The 22,139-nt window shown below is 40.9% G+C and overlaps 1 protein-coding gene across 1 annotated transcript; it reads right to left on the bottom strand.

Moving 5' to 3' along the window:
• Positions 1-1,818: 1,818 nt before the first annotated feature.
• On the bottom strand, positions 1,819-10,005 carry LOC101733728. Its single transcript, XM_031906411.1, has 3 exons — positions 9,604-10,005; positions 2,064-9,499; positions 1,819-1,959 (listed from the first exon to the last, which is right to left on the bottom strand). Exon 2 carries the CDS (start codon positions 8,499-8,501, stop codon positions 2,538-2,540), a length of 5,964 nt encoding a protein of 1,987 aa, XP_031762271.1. The 5' UTR covers positions 8,502-9,499; positions 9,604-10,005; the 3' UTR covers positions 1,819-1,959; positions 2,064-2,537.
• Positions 10,006-22,139: the final 12,134 nt, after the last annotated feature.

Raw genomic sequence — 22,139 nt, 5'->3', positions numbered from 1 at the left:
GGCCTCAGTGTATAAGCTCAGGGTATAGATAGGACCTGGAGAGAGAATGGAATCCTGTGAAGAGGAGGCTCCGAAGGTCAAGATATATCGGGAATGTTTATGCTTATTCCTGATATGCATTCAATAAATGGAGTTTGAGTTTGTAAGAGATACTGTTGATTTCCTGCAATCGTTATTGACCAGTGTTTCATTTGGGATCCTCTCTACCAGTCCAACTGAGGCACAGGATTAAAGGTAACAATCGCATAGGGAGGCTGGGAGTTGCAGGGAGTTGTACAACTACTCTCTCTGCCCAAGGTGCCTTCACAGTCTACATACAGCTCATTGTGCACACACATAATCTTTTCTCTTAAAGCCAACACTCACGGGATGGTTCATACAGTAAAGGCCAACTTCAACTATATATTAAGCAACCACATCCCCTCTTATTAGTTTCTGCTTACCAACACGACTCTGAGATTTTACATAAGGACTTACTAAACAGAAGCTCATTGTTATTCTCCAGGTTTTGTCTACAGTGGGACTTTATAAATATCCACTCTATTAAAAGGTGACGTTTTCGACATTAATCCTTGATTTCTCTGTATAAACGGGCCCCTAAGGACTTCATTACACATATTTCTATCATGTCGTAGTTTTCCTTTTAAAAAGACTGTCACTGGCAGAAGGAGCTGCAATGGCACGGGGAAGGTTTCTTTAGACGCTTAAACAACAATTTGAGTGTTTTACTTGGTTCCAGCATCTGTTTAATCACTTCTGCTGCAAAGAGATGGGAATCCTATAGTATGAGATGTGTGATAGGAACTTGCTGGAGATGAAAAGGTGCCATCATTCCGCCTTGTTTCTGACACTGTTGGTACACCATTATTCCATAGACGAGCAACCCATCGTCGCTAATTGCCCCTCGCTCCTCTGCCCACATCTGGATCCCTCTGACAGCAGCTTGAAGGCTTCTCTCTGTACAAAATGAGCTCTTGGGAAATGAAGGAGAAGCAGCAGTTTATTAGCGGTTGAAGCAACCTAATAACAGGCAGATGGATTGATCTTGGGCAAATGGATGAAAATAGAGTCTTGGCTGCTCAACAAAAACTTTTATAAACAATGTATTTTGGAGGGCATCACATGTGCTTCTTTTACTTACCCCTAGTTCCAGCTCTGCCTACAAATTCTACTTAGGGTCCCCATACACTATAAGATCCGCTCGCTTGGCGATGTCGCCAAGCGAGCGGATCTTCACCCGATATCCCCACCTAAGGGTGGGTGATATCGGGTAGCAAGTAGCTAAAAAAAAAAATAATCCGATTGTTTGGCCCTGGGGCCAAACAATCGAATTACATTTGCGGCCATGGGGCAGTCGGTTCGGGGACCGCATCAACGAGCCAATGCAGTCCCCGATCCGACTGGATTTTCTAACCTTTCAGGCCAGATATCGGTCGGCCAGGCCGCTCGGTTCTGCCCATACACGGGCCGATTACTATCGGCCCGTGATCATTTCAGGTGGGTTACTAGACCTGGAGCAATCTTTGTGTATTGTTATTGCATTATGTCGTCAGTGTATGTAACCCTATGGGAGGGGGGCTTATCTGTAACCCTATCTATTGTGCCATGCCAATAACAATATTGGGACAGAATGGGAGCAGTGCAGATTTATTGACCATCCAAATAAAGATATTTACAGATATAATAGCGAGACAAATAGATTCAGTAATACAAATGTGACAGGCAAGTAATGTACAGGTATGGGACCTACTGTATTATCCAGAAAGCTTGGTGTAACTGTCCTCGGATCCTTGGAAGACTTTAAGAACATACCACTGGTACAAAAATAACTTTCTTTATTGGTAACATCATCAGGATAGGGAATCAGGAACAAAGATGATCAGTTTTATTAATATTGTTGCGATATACGTGCAGTAAGTGCGCATAGAATGCGGTAGAATGTGGTAGAAAGTGGTAGAACTAGGGGCAAACATACAAAAGAAGTATTCAGTATATTCTAACATATAATCAATAACATTGTCATTAGCAGCATTAATCAGAATACATAAACAAAGATAGCTCACCTATTTTCGCCTCATAGGATCTTACGGGCAGTTTCTTTACTCTGACATACTCTCTGAAGATTCTGTCTCTAAGATGGCTGCTGGCTGTCTGGCTAGGTTCTAGAGCTCCCAGAGTGAGGCTGGGTTCTGATTGGACTAGACTGTCAGGTGACTAGAGTACTCAGATTGACCCTGTAATGACCTGTGCTTAGCTGGCTATATTAGCTGATGCTGCTGGCTGTTACTCTACACACAAATGAACTTTAACAGCAGGACTAACTTTTCTGCTTACAATACAACAGAGCATATAAAATTATATATTGTTCTGTACTGCAAATTTGCACTAAGTTGCTATAAACTTCTCTTACATTAACAGTCACAATGAATTATGCAGCTCAAATGTTAGGTTGGCTTGGGCGGGCAGCTACACTCCCACCAAATTACCTTTAATTTATGCATTCGTTGTTGAGTTGGTTTGCATAGATTAAGGGAATTTTACTTATTATTATTATTCTCGATAAGAACAACCAGTTTTTGGATAGGACGTTCTAGGATGAGTGGAGTAGTGAGACGTTCTCCTCTCTTACTTAATTTGGAATCTCCCATCTGTAATTTCACTCTTCTTACCAATCCGTCATTGTCTTTCTGAACTTCAAGAACTTTAGCAATTCTCCATCGATTTCTGGGTATGTCCTCTTCTTTAACGATCACTATGTCGTTTATTTGAACATTTCTCCTAGGAGTATGCCATTTTTGTCTGAGAGTGAGATTAGCTAGGTACTCCCTCCTCCATCTGTTCCAAAATTGTTCGGTCAGATATTGCACACGTCGCCATCTCTTTCTGGCATACAAATCTTCCTCGAGGAACTTGCCGGGTGGTGGCTGTATGGGAGTGGACTTTAGGTGAAGCAGATGATTTGGAGTCAGAGGATCTAAACTTGTTGGGTCATTGATATTATCAACTGTCAATGGACGACTGTTCACAATGGACATAGCTTCATAAAATACAGTCCTCAGAGAAGCATCATCTATTCTTCCAGCACTCTGCTTTAGTACTGAACTCAGAACATTCCTTGCGGTTCTTATCTGACGCTCCCAAACACCTCCCGTATGGCTTGCATCTGGAACATTCATGTGAAAGTCACATTGTCTCTCTGCCAGAAACATGGTTATCCTTTCTTTGTCTACTTCTTCTAAAGCCTTTCTCAACTCATTCTTAGCTCCAACAAAGTTAGAACCTTGGTCAGATCTGATTTCTCTTACGGTGCCTCTAATGGCTATGAAGCATCGAAGAGCATTGATGAACACATCAGTTGACATATTCTCCAACATCTCTATGTGGATTGCTCTGGAGCTTAGACACGTGAAAAGTAGACCATATCTTTTGTGCTCCTTACGATCTTGCTTGGTGTAGAATGGACCAAAACAATCCATGCCACAATAAGAGAAGGGAGGCGATGGTTCTACACGATCCATGGGTAAATTTGCCATTCTTTGGTCTTCTGTCGGCCTTCGAGTCTTCCGACACAGTACACACTGTTTTATGTGTTTAGCTACAGTTTTACTGCCATTCACAATCCAGTAACCACCATCTCTCAAGTAGCTCAAGGTTAGACCTCTGCCTTGATGTGAGGACCTTGTGTGATGATGATCAATTATCAGGCTTGTAAGGGTAGAATCCTTGGGAAGAATCGCTGGATGCTTCACTCTGAAAGATAAAGGTGCATTTTCCAATCTTCCTCCCACTCTTATTATACCATCCTGTAGGATAAGATTAAGTTGATGCAAAGGGTGGTTGTTGGGGATCCTTCCAGGTTCTTGACTGAGCATCTTTAATTCTTCTTTGTAAAATTTCTGATGAATGAGTTTTATAACTGTATCCTCAGCTCTCATTCTTTCTTCAACGTTCAAGGGTTCAAACTTCCTAGTTCGTCTTGCCAGACGCTGAATTCGAGCAACTACATTTACTACTGTAGTCCAATTGGAGAATCGTGATAGTCTTTCGAGCATATCGTCCTGGCACTTGGTTGTTGTGTTTAAGGCTTGAATGACCTTCACTTCAGGATCACACATTGATAGCTCTAGGCAATTTTTGATGGGTACTATTTCCCTTTCCCATAGGAACTTTGGGCCTGTAAACCAATTTGAGTCCTTCATTTCTGAAACTTTAAGACCTCTTGAAGCATGATCAGCTGGATTCCTTTCTGACTCAATGTAGTACCACTGGTCTGGATCAGTAATTTCTCGAATTCTTTGAACTCTGTTCGCCACAAAGACATGAAATCTTCGAGCTTCATTATTTATGTAGCCTAGAACCACCTGTGAATCTGTCCAAAAGTACTCTTCATCTACCTTGAACTCTAATTCGTCTCTCAGGAACTTGCTCACTGAAGCAGAAACTACGGCAGCTGATAGTTCCAGTCTTGGTATTGTGAGGACATTGGTAGGTGCAACTCTGGTCTTGGCCATGACAAGGGAGCAATGTACCTTTTCATCTCTTATCACCCTGATGTAGGAACATTGGCCATAACCGTAACTACTAGCATCTGAGAAGTGATGCAGTTCAATTCTCTCATACTTTCCAAAATCGTGGGGTGCAAAGCCCCTTGGTATTCTGACTCCGTGCAGATGTTGTAAATCCTTGATCCAACTCTCCCACCTTGGCCTCAGTTCTTCTGGCATAGAGTCATCCCAACCTAGCTTCTGTCTGCACAGCTCTTGGAGTATTCCTTTTCCTCTGAGGATTACTGGGGCTAAGAAACCCAATGGATCATACACAGAAGCTACCGTGGAGAGAATATTGCGTCTTGTTGCTGGTTTCTCTTCAATAGAGACCTTAAAGAAGAACTCATCATTTTCAACATCCCATCTCAGGCCAAGTGCATTCTGGACTGGAAGATCATCGTAGTTGAGGTCTACGTTTTCCATTGCTGATGCACGTTCAGATTCACAAATGGATTCCAACACTTCTCTGCTGTTTGAGATGAACTTGTGAAGGCGCAGATTTCCCTTTGCGCACAACTCTTGAGTTTCTTTCACTAATTTGATTGCTGAGTCAGCTGATTGCAGGCTTACAAGTCCATCGTCAACATAAAAGTTTTTCTTAATGAAGTTTGCTGCTGATGGATAGTTTCCTTCATTTTGATTGGCAAGGTGTTTCATACCGTAATTGGCACAACCTGGGGATGATGCTGCTCCAAACAGATGAACCTTCATGCGATATTCTACAGGCTCTGTATTAGTGTTTCCATTCTCCCACCATAGGAACCTCAGGAAATCTCTATCTTCCTCTTTCACATGAAACCTGTGGAACATCTTTTCAATGTCACACATGACAGCAATGGGGTATTTCCGAAATCTACTGAGAACACCAGACAGCATATTTGTGAGGTCTGGTCCCGTTAACAGATAATCGTTCAATGCAACACCATCATACCTTGCTGAGCAGTCAAACACCACTCTTATCTTGTCTGGTTTCTTCAAGTGATAGACACCTTGATGTGGAATGTACCAAACCTTCCCCGGGTCTGGTTGATGGTCGGCTCTTTCTGCATCTCCGTCTTGTATGATGCCTTCCATAAACTTGGAATAGTCGCCTTTGAACTTTGGCTCTCTTCCCAGCTTCCTCTCTAAACGTCTTAGTCGTACTAAGGCAAGATTCCTGTTGTATGGAAGGTCAGGGCGTTTTTTGAAAGGTAAGGGCATCTCTAGATGGCCTTGTTGGTTTTGCTGAATGCCTCCTTCCAAGATGTGTAGGAAAGTTATGTCTTCTTGAGATATACTCTTTTCCTTTGAGCTGGTGTCTGCAAAGTCGGACTCAAGAATCTTGATCACTGCAGCAGGACTTGGGGTTAGTGACGTCTTGACAGATATGCGATGACATAACCCGGTTACTTGTCTTGAGCTTGCAGCCTGTTGTGGTCCTCCAATAATGCTCCATCCCAAATCAGTTTTGATCGCATATGGTTCATCATCACCTCCTGTTATTATTTGTCGTGGCATCAGTGCTTTAGAACAGTCATAACCTATCAGGAGCCCCACACGGTACTCCTTCAGAGGGGGTATTTCATGAGAGATGACTGATAGGTGCTTCCACTTTTTGGCTGTTTCACAGGTAGGTATGTGTTCACGATCAAGGGGTATGAAGTCTCTTGTATAGACCGGAGGTAGATCTATGGTGACATCTGAGCAAAGTCCCTTGACTTTTACTCCTGTGACTCTTTGACTATCTTCCAATGAGTCTTTTCCCATAATCGTTGAGAGCTTAAGCTTCACTGGCTCCATTGCCACTTGCAATTTCTCACAGACCTCTTGGTCAATAAATGTGTTACTGCTTTGTGTGTCTAGTAATGCATAAGCAAGTACCTCCTTGCCTTCTGTTCCTGGAGATGAGATACACACTGGGATGATCATTGACGTATTCTTACTCTCACTTTTAACCATACAGCAAGATAGTGTGGATATGATTTCTCCCTCAATGAGTGTACTGTGTGTTGAAGCTCTATCCCTTTTTGGGCGATCCTCATGTAATGGGGTTGGGTGACGTCCTTTACAAATGCCACAGGTGGCTCTTTTACAGTCCTTGGCACTGTGTCCCTTTCTTAGGCAACCAAAACAGAGTTGGTTATCCAGTATGAATCTTTTCTTCTCCTCTACCGACCTTTCCTTCATTTGTTGACATTTGTAGATGGAGTGGTTCTCTCCACAGAACATGCATTGAAGAGGTGTGTGACTCTCTGTCCGTGCTTTCTCTCTATTCAGTACATCAATGACCTTAGGCTTACTCTCATTGGTATCATGGTCTTTAGTCATTGTATCGACTGCAAATGAAGTGACCTTTGCACGTTTTATTTCTCTCGTTGGCTTTCCTTCCAAAGGTTTCAGAATGTGGAGAGATGACACTGGATTGCATGCTATACGTGCTTCTGAATTGACAAATGAAGAGAACTCTTCAAAACTGGTATACTCCTTTCCTTGGTCTAACTGTTTAGTTACATGACGATTCCATCTTGAGGTCACCCAATCAGGCAGCTTAAGTAACATTTTCTGATTTTCTTCACAGTCATTCAGTACTTGCAAACCCTTTATGTGAGGAATGGCGTTGCTACATGCTTGCAGGAAGTCACCATACTCTCTAAGCCTAACATACTCTTTAGAGCCTATCTTTGGCCAACTGTTAAGTCTTTCTCTAAAGGCTCGCTGTACTACAAAGGGATGACCATACCGTGTGTTCAGCTTCTCCCATGCTTGTTTAAAGGCTTCTTCATCCTTCCTGTAGAAGCTACCTTCAAGAGCACTCTTGGCTTCTCCACTAACATACTTCTGTAGGTAGAACAACTTGTCTGCTGGATTGGAGCAGCGACGTGCAATAAGTGCTTCAAAGCTTGTACTCCACTCTATGAACTTCAATGGGTCTCCTGAAAATACAGTTGGTTCAGGAGTTGGAAGTCTTGTAAGAACCATTGTCTCATGTATTGCTTGGGCAATAGCTGCAACATTTCCTTGGTCACTATGATGACTAGTGGGGATAGAAGGACAGGGATCTGTTCTCTCGGGAAGTACTGCTCTGGATCTATCACCATTTTCTTTTATTTCCTCTTCAGCATATACTTTAAGTTTAGCTTCTATGACCTCGATGTCTCTTTGGTTTTTCAACTTTTTTAATTGTTGACGTTGTGCTTCGATAACAGCTTCCATCTCAATCTCAGCTCTTTTAGCGGCAAGTTGTGCAGATGCTTCTACTCTTTTGGCTGAGGTACTGGTGCACTTAGATAAGTGGCTAGAATGTTTGCTAGAAGATGCTACTCTTGAAACTGTGGACCCATATACGGACTTTGCATAATCCCTTTTATAAAGTTCTAGTAGCCTTGTTCTCTCTGTCTCTGCGTCAAAGTCGTTTTCAATTGATCGTATTCTCATAAGCCCTAATAAATCTGCTGTTATTGCAGTGCATGTATCGATCTTCCTTTTAATGTCCTGGGAGGGTACTGTGTGAGACCTTAGCTCCTCATATGTTGTCTTCATATCTAACTCGTGTTTCTCTACAGCATCCATCATGTTGGATAATTCATCCTCTGTACACTCTTGTTTTAGCTTCATGCGAACCTCATTAGTGTGCGTTTTCCATTTTATGTACATTTGGTTGAATTTCCTTTCTCTGTGTGCAGCCTCTTGTTGCATATATTCTAGCATTTTTGGGGTAGGTCTTCTCTCACGAGATGACTGTCTCAACTGGCTTATCTGCTCTGAGACTGCTTGAGACTCCCTAAGCTCAGCTTCTAATTTCTCTATCTTAGACAGGTACTCTTTTATGTCACAATTTATCCTTTCTATCTCTTCAGGATTTATCTCTGACTTTAAGGTTTCCCTCAACTCTAATACTTTCTGCTGTAGGGAATATCTCTCACTATTTAACACTTCCCCCTCTATCAATGGCATTGAATCACTATAAACAGACATTTTGACCTGAAAGAGTTAAGGTTAAACACAAAGGAATAAATAACTTTATTCAAATTCACATAAAGTCCCTATAATGCAAATATCTCTGGATTCTTTCAAAGTTCTTATTACCTTTTAGTCAATACCTCTTAATGTGTCAAAGTCAGCACATGACCATCAATAAGGAATAAACAGGATACCTTGACCTTAATGTGAAGAGCAGGATACAGTGACTTGGCTTGCTGATTCAAATTAAGCGTCTCTCTATAGAATTTAGGAATCACTCAGGATCAGTCTTTGCAGAAGTAGATGCAAGGTAAGGGACTTTGGCTTGCTTGCAGTTGCTTACAGGATGCTGACGGTCTGTGTGTTTACTTGCAGAGATGCAGCTGTGAATGTCTGTGGCTTGCTTGAGTTACTTTCCGAATGCTGTCTGTGACTTTACTAGCCGAGATGCAGCATTCAGGATTGTTGCTCTGCTTGTGTGCGATGTCTCTAGGTGAATTGCAGCATGTGGTTGTTTCACTCTGGTCGGTAACACACTTGTCGATATGTGCGCTCTCGCTGTGGCAATGCTCTGACTCTGAAGGCCGCAGGAAAGGCATACATCTACTTGGGTGCAATACTGGGCTCTATTTGTACTTCTTCTGTGGTATTTTGTCAACTCTTTGGCCACAGAAAGGGCAGGTTAGCTTTACAGTGCTGTTTAACTTTTTAGTGCACTGTCTCTTTAAGGGCTTGAAATTACACTCTGAGGCACACTTGATATGACTTCTGCTGTAGCTCTGATGAGGTGCGTCTTCTCGCCTCCTCAGAGGGGAATAGTTCTACTGTAACTGTCCTCGGATCCTTGAAAGACTTTAAGAACATACCACTGGTACAAAAATAACTTTCTTTATTGGTAACATCATCAGGATAGGGAATCAGGAACAAAGATGATCAGTTTTATTAATATTGTTGCGATATACGTGCAGTAAGTGCGCATAGAATGCGGTAGAATGTGGTAGAAAGTGGTAGAACTAGGGGCAAACATACAAAAGAAGTATTCAGTATATTCTAACATATAATCAATAACATTGTCATTAGCAGCATTAATCAGAATACATAAACAAAGATAGCTCACCTATTTTCGCCTCATAGGATCTTACGGGCAGTTTCTTTACTCTGACATACTCTCTGAAGATTCTGTCTCTAAGATGGCTGCTGGCTGTCTGGCTAGGTTCTAGAGCTCCCAGAGTGAGGCTGGGTTCTGATTGGACTAGACTGTCAGGTGACTAGAGTACTCAGATTGACCCTGTAATGACCTGTGCTTAGCTGGCTATATTAGCTGATGCTGCTGGCTGTTACTCTACACACAAATGAACTTTAACAGCAGGACTAACTTTTCTGCTTACAATACAACAGAGCATATAAAATTATATATTGTTCTGTACTGCAAATTTGCACTAAGTTGCTATAAACTTCTCTTACATTAACAGTCACAATGAATTATGCAGCTCAAATGTTAGGTTGGCTTGGGCGGGCAGCTACACTTGGGACCTGAGGTTTTCTGGCTAAGGGGTCTTTCTGTAATTTGGATCACCATTAATTAATAATTATTTATACTAAAAAATAATTTAAACATGACATAAACCCAACAGGACTGTTCTGCCCCAATAAGGGGTAATTATATCTTAGTTGGGATCAAGTACAGGTACTGTTTTATTATTACAGAGAAAAGGGAATCATTTAACCATTAAATAAACCCAATAGGGCTGTTCTGCCCCAATAAGGGGTAATTATATCTTAGTTGGGATCAAGTACAGGTACTGTTTTATTATTACAGAGAAAAGGGAATCATTTAACCATTAAATAAACCCAATAGGGCTGTTCTGCCCCCAATAAGGGGTAATTATATCTTAGTTGGGATCAAGTACAGGTACTGTTTTATTATTACAGAGAAAAGGGAATCATTTAACCATTAAATAAACCCAATAGGGCTGTTCTGCCCCAATAAGGGGTAATTATATCTTAGTTGGGATCAAGTACAGGTACTGTTTTATTATTACAGAGAAAAGGGAATCATTTAACCATTAAATAAACCCAATAGGGCTGTTCTGCCCCCAATAAGGGGTAATTATATCTTAGTTGGGATCAAGTACAGGTACTGTTTTATTATTACAGAGAAAAGGGAATCATTTAACCATTAAATAAACCCAATAGGGCTGTTCTGCCCCCAATAAGGGGTAATTATATCTTAGTTGGGATCAAGCACAGGTACTGTTTTATTATTACAGAGAAAAGGGAATCATTTAACCATTAAATAAACCCAATAGGGCTGTTCTGCCCCCAATAAGGGGTAATTATATCTTAGTTGGGATCAAGTACAGGTACTGTTTTATTATTACAGAGAAAAGGGAATTATTTAACCATGAAATAAACCCAATAGGGCTGTTCTGCCCCCAATAAGGGGTAATTATATCTTAATTGGGATCAAGTACAGGTACTGTTTTATTATTACAGAGAAAAAGGAATCATTTTTCAATTCATTAGAATTATTTGCTTATAATGGAGTCTATGGGAGATGGCCTTTTTGTAATTTGGAACTTTCTGGATAATGGGTTTCCGGATAAGGGGTCCTATACCTGTATTAAAATGGAAAAACAACTCGGAAATTGATAAATAAATCTCCCCGACTGTCCAATATACATTATTACTTATCCTTACAAACTCCAGTCGGCTTTCATTGCTTTTAGTGCTTTTATTGCAGAATCGCTAGCAGCAGCCGCATCTGTACAAGAAGTTTGGAATGTTTTCAAAGGAAACTGTTCTGCAAAGGAACTTCCCACGTTCCATTCTGCAGCCCCCCTTGAGGTCAGACAAACAGAGAGGATCTAAGAGCTGCCTCCCCAGTACATTCTATTCCCTTCTCTCTCGGCAGCAGAGAAAGGCCTGAGCACAGCATGGGGGTACAGGGCAGCCGCGGCTTGTCAGGGGGAGAAGAAACTGAATTTTTACCTGGCTGAAATGAAAGGAATTGATTTATGTAGTTGAGGTTTGCTTGGGCTGAAATTCTTCACTTATTTCCCAAGCTATAGAGCTAAATGCAATGAGGTGTGCAGTACATGTAATGATGGTAAATGATACTTCCCAACACTGTCATTTGTATTCCATCCGAGACTGATTACAGGTAAGAAAATGAATAAATAGACAAAAGCTCTGCTGCTGGGTTACCCACAGTACAAGCCTTCCGCTGAGGTTTTACACTACGTGTGGCAAAAACGTTTTTGTGTATGTGACAAAAAGTCACTGGGGTGCATCCCTAGTGTAAACTTATGGTACTTTAGGTACTTGCAAACCATAAGATACACCAAACTTTACCCAGAATGAGAATTTTCTCTCAGACATGAGCCCTCACATAGGTTGGAGGCCTTTGTTTTGTGTAACTCACAAGTTTGGGTGCTCTAGCAGGAACTTATTTATTGAACAGACCCAAATAGGGAGTTAACATACAACAATGCAGGTTTCTTGCACATCATAGGTCAGACTTATACTCACAGTAGTTGGTCACATTGACTCTATCCCCACTGGGCAACAATAAGGTACTCTCGGCTTTCAGGTTATACTTCCCCCCAGTGGAACACAGACAATTCCCTGTTTAGTCTGTACACTGGGAACGCTATTCTGGGCAACAGTATACCCAGGGTAATAATCCGAATAACAACAATGATCCTTGTCGGAGCCAGAGCTGCTCACTAGCTAGCCCTAACTTTCTGTCACATCTAGTGCGACTTATAACAGAACTTGCCTGACCTGTCTGGGCCTACCTTGTAGCCAAGTTCCACTCTCTATCCACACCTGCCTGCTCTGGTGGAGATCTCTAACAAAATAGAGCCCATCCACATGGCTGCTAAGCCTTTTATATTGTAACATACTGCCACCTTGTGGCAAAACTACAAGGGTCATGCTTTGACCCAGGAAAAGGGACTCACTTCTCATCTAAGTTAAGGACCCCATAGGCGTCGAAATAACTAGGAGACTGCCAGTAGAAAAGGGACATCATTTACCAGTCCCCCATATGTGAGTAAGGTTGCCACCTGTCAGGTTTAGACCCGGACAGCCCGGTTTTTGGAAGGACTGCCCTTGTCAAAACCTTCTGCCCAGTTTGTCTTTTTTGTTAAAGTTTGGCTTTTCACTCTATTTCTCTCTATTTTGCACACGCACTGGGTGTGTGGAAAGAGAAGGAAGAGGATGGATCACTTGCATGTACCCCAGGCTAGTGCAGAAGAACATTTAGAACCCCCCCCCCCCCTGTAATTGCATCTCCTTTAATAGGAGCAACATTTATATCCATTTTAGCACGACTGAACTTGCAATAAGTTCTAAAATCAATTGACGTTGTACCATAAGCATTGAAGCAGTATCCTTGGAAACAGGATGTTTTGGTACATAGGTAGCTAGAATCTCCGCAGATAGGGGTGCTTAATGGAATAATATATACCAAGTGCAACAAAGCAACCCCCTAAATACAAGCACAAACAGGGGTTCAAACTAAATAACTACATTAGTGCACAAGTTAGCCCTTGTTTTATAACATCAGAGCTCCAGAGCTGTAACCCATAATAACCAATCATCTGGTTTCATTATTCTGATTGAATGAGAATAAAGGGAGTGTATGCCTGCTCAGCCGCCATTATTTTCAAGCAGAAGAATATATATAATTTAGGTTTTAATGTTTGTTTGTTTCTTAATATCTTTTCTTCCTCAGTCAGTAAGTTCTTGCCCTTCCATCCCTAGATGATACCAAAAGACGTTTTGTTCAATTATTTCAAGCATTCATTCTATCCCAGACCATTTACTACTCTATTATTAAACAAGCCATAAAATGAGCACAGCTCCCGGTTCATCTCTCGCTGGTGCCCTACAGCCAGTATGGAATCTAATCCATTCTCTAGAAACCTCTATGGGGCAAATAGGCAATATAAATACACTGAGACATACAGAGATTGTTTTCATTGCCCATTTAGGATGAAAGCACTGATTGGTACCAATCCCCATCTCTCCCGTTAATGGCTCTGAATTGAGCTCTTGTGTGATTCCAGGACGTTTGTTTCTGCCGTCGGCTGGAGTATCTCATGCATATTTTGCTTCCGGCACATTTATCACTCACGCAGCGGGCCCAAAATCCATCCACAAAAGAAATTAAATAAAAGCGGATTCATTTCCCGAACATCAAGTGAACACAATGACAATGAGTCAAATAGCTGAGCAGGTGAGTGGGTTGGTTCTGATAACCAATTACATCTGGGGCATTGTTCTAATTACTGACAGCCCAAATCTAGCAGAACATGTTGAAGCCTTTTTGACATATTCCGACAGCCAAATAAATCCCATGTATTATCCAAAAGTCCTTCTTTTGTTTCCCACTAAGCAAGCAATTCAAAATGCATCAAAAACATGCAAAATATAAAAATATCAACTAATAATGGAAAAATGTTATTTGCTGTGATAGGGAATTGCCTACTGTATTTCATACCATTGGACTGAATTCACAACATGGTACATTCAGCAGCAATATATTAAATCAGTGCGTATTTTTAGTGGAACTGCCAACCTGTGCTACATCTGAGTGATGGCTGATATTGTAGCTATGATTTAACTTTTAGAATGTCCTAGAATGGCCAGTGCTTAGCAACTTTTCAGTTGGTCTTTATTTGCTTTCCTCTTCTGACTCCTTCCAGCTTTCAAACAGGGTCACTGACCCCGGCAGGCAAAAAATTTGAGGCTACAATTTTATTGTTATTGTTACTTTTTATTACTTATCTTCCTATTCAGTCCCTCTCCTATTCATAGTCCAGTTTCTCATTCAAAAAACTGCCTCATTGCTAGGGTAATTTTGACTCTAGCAACTATGCAGCTGCTAAAATTTTAAACTGGAGAGTTACTGAATAAAAAGCTACAACAAACAGTTGACTCACTATGAGCAAAAAGTTGTGGACTGCACCCGTGGCCTTAAATGCGCCCTACTGACTGATTAAATATATTTGTTGGTTTGAAACTGCAGTTTGTACTACAATTAGGTTTGTTATTTCTCTGCAGTCCTCAAGAGATTGAGTTAACTGTTAGTATGATGTAGAGAAGGTTATTCTAAAACAATATGCAATTAGTCTTCATTTTTTATTATCTGTGGTTTTTTTCATTTATTTCACATTTTCTTTCAGCAACTCTCCATGTTAAAATTTTAGTGGTTATCTGGTTGCTATGGTACAAATTACCTTAACAACCAGGGAGTTGTTTGAATAAGAGACTGATATATGAATAGGAAAGGAACTAAGTAGAAAACTAAGTACAGGTATAGGACTCATTATCTAGAATGCACGGGACCAAGAGTATTCCGGATAAGGGGTCTTTTGTAATTTGGATCCCCATACCTTAGGGCTCTGGCACATGGGGAGATTAGTCGCCCGCGACAAAACTCCCTGTTCGCGGGCGACTAATCTCCCCGAGTTGCCTTCCCCTGCCATCCCACCGGCGACAATGAAAGTCGCCGGTGGGATGGCACATGCAGCGGCGACTTACATGTTCGCCGGTGGGATGGCGGGTCATGGCAACTCGGGGAGATTAGTCGCCCGCGAACAGGGAGTTTTGTCGCGGGCGACTAATTTCCCCGTGTGCCAGAGCCCTTAAGTCTACTAAAAAATCAATAAAACATTAATTAAACCCAATAGGATTATTTTGCATCCAGTAAGGATTAATTATATCTTAGTTGGGATCAAATACAAAGCACTGTTTTATTATTACAGAGAAAAGGGAATCATTTAACCATTAAATAAACCCAATAGGGCTGTTCTGCCCCCAATAAGGGGTAATTATATCTTAGTTGGGATCAAGTACAGGTACTGTTTTATTATTACAGAGAAAAGGGAATAATTTAACCATTAAATAAACCCAATAGGGCTGTTCTGCCCCCAATAAGGGGTAATTATATCTTAGTTGGGATCAAGTACAAGGTACTGTTTTATTATTACAGAGAAAAGGGAATCATTTAACCATTAAATAAACCCAATAGGGCTGTTCTGCCCCCAATAAGGGGTAATTATATCTTAGTTGGGATCAAGTACAGGTACTGTTTTATTATTACACAGAAAAGGGAATCATTTAACCTATTTTTTACTAAATACTTTTTACAATAGTCTGTCACTAGAGATATAAAATATGATTTTCCTATAAGCAACCTGTTTATTGTATTGTGTATTGTATTATGTACTGACATTACTGTGCTATAAATAAAGAATGAGCCTCCTTTTCACTGTTATTTCCCCTTCCTGTTTGAGGCCTATAGCAGAAAGCAAACAGTTTAGCTGAAAGGAAAGGATCGACACTCATTAGATTAGCTGCACGCAGCCCCTTCAGATGTAAAACCACTGAGCAGAAATAGAAATCATTAAACAAAAACCTGTGCCAAAAATCTTTTATTGCAATAAATGATTTAACCTGTTAAGTGTTTAATCACAGAGGCACAACCTGCATCCCTCAAGCTGCTCTTAGGGGATGCTGGGAGTTGTAATTCACCAGCTCCTTTGGCCCTTTGTAGTGCTGATTGATCAATGGGAAGAGCAATGGGCCTATTACCTGGGGAATCAATGTATATTATTTAATAGCTGAAGGAGAAGACAAGAGGCTATTCCTCTCAGTATTCCTGATCACAAGGGAGCCCAAGGCCCACACAGATCAAGCTTCCCGGAGCCCAAGTGCTAATGAAATGCTGCATAGTGTGAGCCGAGAGCTGATTATATGAGCAAGCCGGGGCAGCACCCATGTAGAGGAATACAGATGAGGGAAATATTTAAATGTGTCATTTTGGAGACGTTTTCAAACCTGACATGAGCACAGGAAAAGTTTATTAAATTGCCCGAGTTCATTTATATTAGCAGATGCCATTCTGCCCTTTCTGGGCTGCCTGAGAGCTGATCTAATCTGAGTGAATGACAACTGTATTTAAATAAGGGTTTTGTACTAAGAATTCATTTTATTGCTTCATTCATTCACAGACTGGATTTGCCTTTAGATACCAAACAGAAGATTAGGGTTTCTGAGTGGGCCCAACCACCATCTACTGACCCCTTGGTGAGGACTGGACTGAGTTGTTGTTCCTCAGACCTACATGTGTTTTGCATTTAGGGAGTCAGTGTGGCCTTGAAATTCAAATTAAGCTCTGGCATTCCAAGTAAACAGAGGCCCAAACAGCCCCCTATAGGCCCAATAAATAGTGACTGTCTATGGCATCTTACAGCAGCCCCTCTGGCATTTGCCCAAACCCACAGATTGCCAGTCCGGGCCTGGTTGCATCCTAAGCACGAGCTTCTTCTGCCTACCCTTAGTTCCGGCCCTGTTTATCGATGAAAGTGAAGTGTCCAAAGGGCAGTTAAGATGCAATTTGTCATGTTTATTACCCACAATGCAGCATTGCCCCTATAATTCTAATATAACCATGGCCTCAAAGGAAGTTGCACCTGACACATTACAATAAAGGCAATTTGGCTTGGATTTTGATGCAAAATTGGATGAAAGTTTTAGCTAAAATGTTCATAATGGGGACTAAGTCACTTTTGACATGTTTAAACATTGTTAGATTGTGATTCTTTGGGAGTAAGTTTGCAGCCCCTATTGATACAGCACCCTGGGTGTAACCATGGAATTACCTCCATAGTGAAGGTGGCAGTAGCTCTATGGTTCTACACTTGCACTTGCAACTATACAGAGGTGCAAGGAGTATGTTTGGATGCAATTTCAGCTATAGGACCTGCTATCCAGAATGCTTGGGACCTGGGGTTTTCCCCCAGGGATCTTTCTGTAATTTGTATATGGAGCTTTCTGCATAACAGGATTCCCAGATAACAGAACCCATATCCATTAGTTACTTCAATATGTGGAACAACTTGTCTCCATTTTAGCACAACTGCATTATATACTGCACAGTATCTAATTGCTAAATTCATATGAGAATGGAAATAAATACCATTTCACATAAAAAAATAAAGCGTTAAACAATTTTTGCATAAAGAATTAGAGAAAACTATTTTTACTGGGTTATTCTGCATAATCTATTTGCTTTTGCTAAATTACATTTGTAAGCGGTGCATCATGCAATATATATTTGTTACGCTTGCCATTTGTAGAACAAAACTCATTATGTTATTAGATTTTGTAATTTGCAGTAAAATGAAATAAACTAAGGCAAATCCCTAAAGGACTCTTTCTACTGAAATAAAATCAGTGCTTTTAGAGTTCTGTAGCCGCGTGCAGTACATTTTCCCCTCAACTAGGATTTCATTGGTTCTGGTCAGGCCTGTGGGGGCTGGGATGTAGTCCCAGGGAGTCCTGCAGCGGGCCGGGTACCTGCTGGTCACCCACAAAATAAAAAAGCAGGTACCCCGCGGGTTGCAGGTAGGATTTTCGGATGCAGGTATAGATGCGGGTGGGTGGGTCGGGTAGGGTTGCAAATCTTATCCATATTTCTTATATTATATTACCTATATTATCTATATTTTACTCCATTAAAAACTTTTTTTAAATATTTTTTTCTTTCCCCCGCCCTTTTTTTGATGATGTCATTTCTGGTTTGCAGCAACAACACTTCCTGTTTAATGGTGCAGATAAGGCAGCTGTGGGTTGGGGCGGGTAGCAGGTCAAAGCAAGTTAAAATGTGGGATGTGGATCCAGGTCTCAAAAATCGGTTCCACGCAGGACTCTTATACAGGGTGCATGTATGTATGTTGCTCTGCAACTTCAGGATGCCGTCACATCCCTCCACAATATATAGATTTGAAAAAGATGCGCCACACAGATTATTTGCAAAAAAGTGTATTAAATGTGATGTGATTCTTTTTAATACACTTTTTTGCATATAATCCGTGTTCAGCATCTTTTTCAAATCTATATATATATATACACACCCATACATACACCCTGTATATTGAGAAAGGTCCCAATGGGGACCAAAACGTTATCTTGGCTGTTCATGCTACTTTAAATATACATTTTCACAAGAAATCCCGCTGTTGCTGGTCTTTTTTTTAACTATATACAGGTATGGGATCCCTTATCCTCCTCTCTGTGCCTTTGGTAAAATGATCCCTTCCCTACACGGCACCAGATGGAGAGGGAAATGATCCCTGTGAGTTCTGCATATTCGGTCATTTTCTTTATCTCGGGGGAGTGAAGCTGCCATGTAGGATTATTCTGAGGATCCCACACTAATACAAATCTGTAGCAATCTGCTATAGGGTGAGTTAAACAAGCCTGGGTGGGGGGGTGAAATGTGTTTTATACAGAGAAGCAACTCATTGGCTGCCTGACCTGCCCCCATATTGGCTACCTGGTCAGATCCTGAGAGTCCGATGGGACGATGCTCTCTTCTGAATGACATTATCTGCATTTGTTAAGGCAAACACAATGAGATTGCAATAAACAGCCTCAAACAAGGAAAGGGTAAGTAATTGTCAGGGACAGGGGTTTGTAAGAAGGATATATCTCTGTCCCCGGCGGTGCCTTAGTGATGCACGGCAAGTGTTTTCTTTTAATAAAATCACTAATAATTTGTATCTTCTCCCTGATGGACACAAAGTGAAGCACATTCTGATACAGAGAGACAGGCCGCGCGCAATGATGGATGCACTGCTGCCTCTCGGATCAATTTTTGGGCTCAAAAGCCAAGCAAGAAGGTCCTTTATTCTATCCTTTGTTATGCCATGTAAAAATCATTTGTAGTACTGGGACACTGGCAGGCAAAATTGGTGAATTTATTGTTAATCATGGTTTTATTTGGAGCTCAGTTAAAGACATGTGATTTGGGAATGGAGAAGTTACATAAAATGTACAATATATATTATAATTCTGGGGGGGTTTCATTTAATTCATGTATTTATTTCCTCTGTTTGTGATTGAGGGGGGCTAATTCAAAACATATAAAACAAAAACATTCATTGAATGAAAATGAAACCTGTATGTAAATTCACACTGCATACACCACGTTTACCAGTGTAAAGACATCAACATTAGTTTAAAGGACAACTAAAACTTAACAAAGAGTGCTATACATTATGCTTTGGGATTCTTTACCAGCCCTAAGTGACCACAGCCCTTTAGCACATGTTCTGGGCTGCTGTCAGTTACCTGGGCTTAGGGGCACAATAAAAGGCTGATTTTCCAACAACCCCTTAGCTTACACTTAACTCACCCAGAGCAGACGGAGCATGTGCAGTGCCACTGACACTCAAAGATGGCCTAGCAAGATCCAAGATGGTGAGCTCCTATGAACAACTTTGGATCATGTTTGTCATAACGATGCTGAGCCTCTCTGCTTTTATAGTAAGTTCAGTGTGTAAAATACAGCATTTCTAGTCATTTATTTATTTAGTACAAGGAAGTGGGCACTAAAGTCAGCATGGGTTTTAAAAATCATAGGCTGCTGTATATTTTAACTTATCTGGAAACATTACCCCTTTCTACATTAGATATTAAGCCAATTGCATGAACAACAGCGGAGGTCAGCAGCTTAAATCATAGTTGGAAATGCCCAGCTAATGTGATGCATAAACTACTGCAGCCATAAAATACCCATTGTGCCAACTGCCTAACTGCCTGCTGTGCTGTTACTCGGGGGAACCAGAGCCAGAAGAGAAATTTAAGATGAGACATAAGACACCATGTTCCCTGGGGAGTCAAAGTCGTGGTTTATTCTGGGCACTTTATTTTATCCCTTTCACTATGGAGATTCTATACCCTCAGTTTTTATTTCTTTTACTACGTACAGGGGGTTTCACACTGGGTTACACCTACTGTAATGGAAACAGCTCCTAATGATTTGAATTTCTAAGACTAACACTATGATCAAACAAAATACATTTGTCTATATTGTACTTGTTGAAAGAACAGGTTTTAGGGTTGGGCAGGGAGAACTGTGGCCTTTCCATCTGTGTTACCTTCTTGCCTGTTAAAAGTATCAGCATTTTATCAGTACTCAGATTCTGCTGAAATTATTATACTTTTTGTGATATATGAATTTATAGCCTTTATTTCTGTTAGAAGCAGGGCAAGTACCATTGCATGACTAAGCTGATGCACCATTAGGCTAGGGCACAGTTGGACTGGGCCGCCGGGACACCAGGAAAAAAACCCAGTGGGCCCGGCGGCACAGACCTAATCCCCCTCCTGCCTCCCCCGATGCACTGACTGCAGGGGGTATGAAAGGCTGTGGTGGGGGCCATTGGGGGGTGCTGGGGCCCCAGAGGCAGAAGCCCTGGTGGGCTATCTACCCCCCACTCCAACCCTGGGCTAGGGGCCTAGAAGGGTTGGGTTTGAAAAAAATGTAATACAAGGCAGCAGCCTGACAGACCTGACTTGCTGGAGGAGACTGACCTTTGCAACATCGTTTAAAATGTAACAACCAGGAATTCAGCAAATGCTGCTTTCAATAGTAAATACATTTACAAATAAATAATAATAATAATAATAATTTGAAAGCACTAAAAATTGTCAATAAATTCACATTGGAAAGTTGCTTGAAATTATGTTTCTTTTATTAGGCCAAAAATTATTTTGGGGGTTGACATGTCCTTTACACCTTCTAATTACTGAACCCAATGTAAGGTGGAAATACCAATAAAGAATAATGATAAATGGATTATATCACATCCAGTGATGATGGTTGAACAACTATAATCCACACATACAAAGATGAATGATATATGGTGAATGGGAAATAGCCAGACACTAATTCAACCCATTCAATACACTGGATTATAAGTGACACACAGGGTTCTTTATTGCCTGAAGAAGAAATCTCCTCTCCTGTGGGCAATGAAGCTCCTGACAATACTTTCTCCTTCATTTTCAATCACTGCATGTCAAACACATTACATTACATGCAGTGATCCCCAGTAATTGCCCTAAAATGCAGAATGATCACCACATATAGGGGCACATTTACTGAAAGTATTATTAAAACTCGAAAAATTCGATTTTAAAGAGACATTCGTTTCCACGAATCCTTTTTAGTTTTCCCAAGCAGGAATTACTCCAGCAGCCATTTGAGGAGCATTGGCACTCATTCTTGGAAAACAATAATGTGTTTAAGTTTCACTTGAAACTGGGTAAAATAGAAAATAATGAGGGGATTAACTTCCCTTTGAAAATGTGTGAAATAGAAAACAACGAGGGGGATAAACTTCTCCTTAAAAATGTGTCAAGGGCAGGCAGTCACAGATCAAACCTGTTGATTTTTTTTTTTTACAAAACATTAATAAATCACTAATTATTGGAGTTATTTTGAAAAACTGCAATTTTTCAGGTTTTTCGAGAAACAATATCAGAACTGGCAAAAAACCATTTGTCAATCTTGAAAATATCTAGAAGTAAAAAAAAAATTTGACTTTTTCTCATAACGGCTTAGTAGTGATGAGCGAATTTTTTTGGCTGGCATAGATGCGTAGCGAATTTCCACATTTCACCATGGGCGAATAGTTTTGCGAAACTTCTGAGAAAATTCCCCACCAAAGAATTCGTCTAAATAGGTGCGTAAAAAAACCACGGGCGCATCAGAATTGCTGCAGGTGACAAAAAAAGACACGGCAACAAAAAAATATTGCGTGGCAACCCTGTTTCGTAATTTTTTTGCCA

The sequence above is a fragment of the Xenopus tropicalis genome, chromosome 7, assembly GCF_000004195.4.
Source record: "Xenopus tropicalis strain Nigerian chromosome 7, UCB_Xtro_10.0, whole genome shotgun sequence".
Taxonomy (NCBI): Eukaryota; Metazoa; Chordata; class Amphibia; order Anura; family Pipidae; genus Xenopus; species Xenopus tropicalis.
This window is presented reverse-complemented; position numbering and strand designations above follow the sequence as displayed.

Bases quoted from the DNA above. Each gene is read 5' to 3' on its own strand.
- LOC101733728 (XM_031906411.1), bottom strand. From the start codon at position 8,501: ATGTCTGTTTATAGTGATTCAATGCCATTGATAGAGGGGGAAGTGTTA.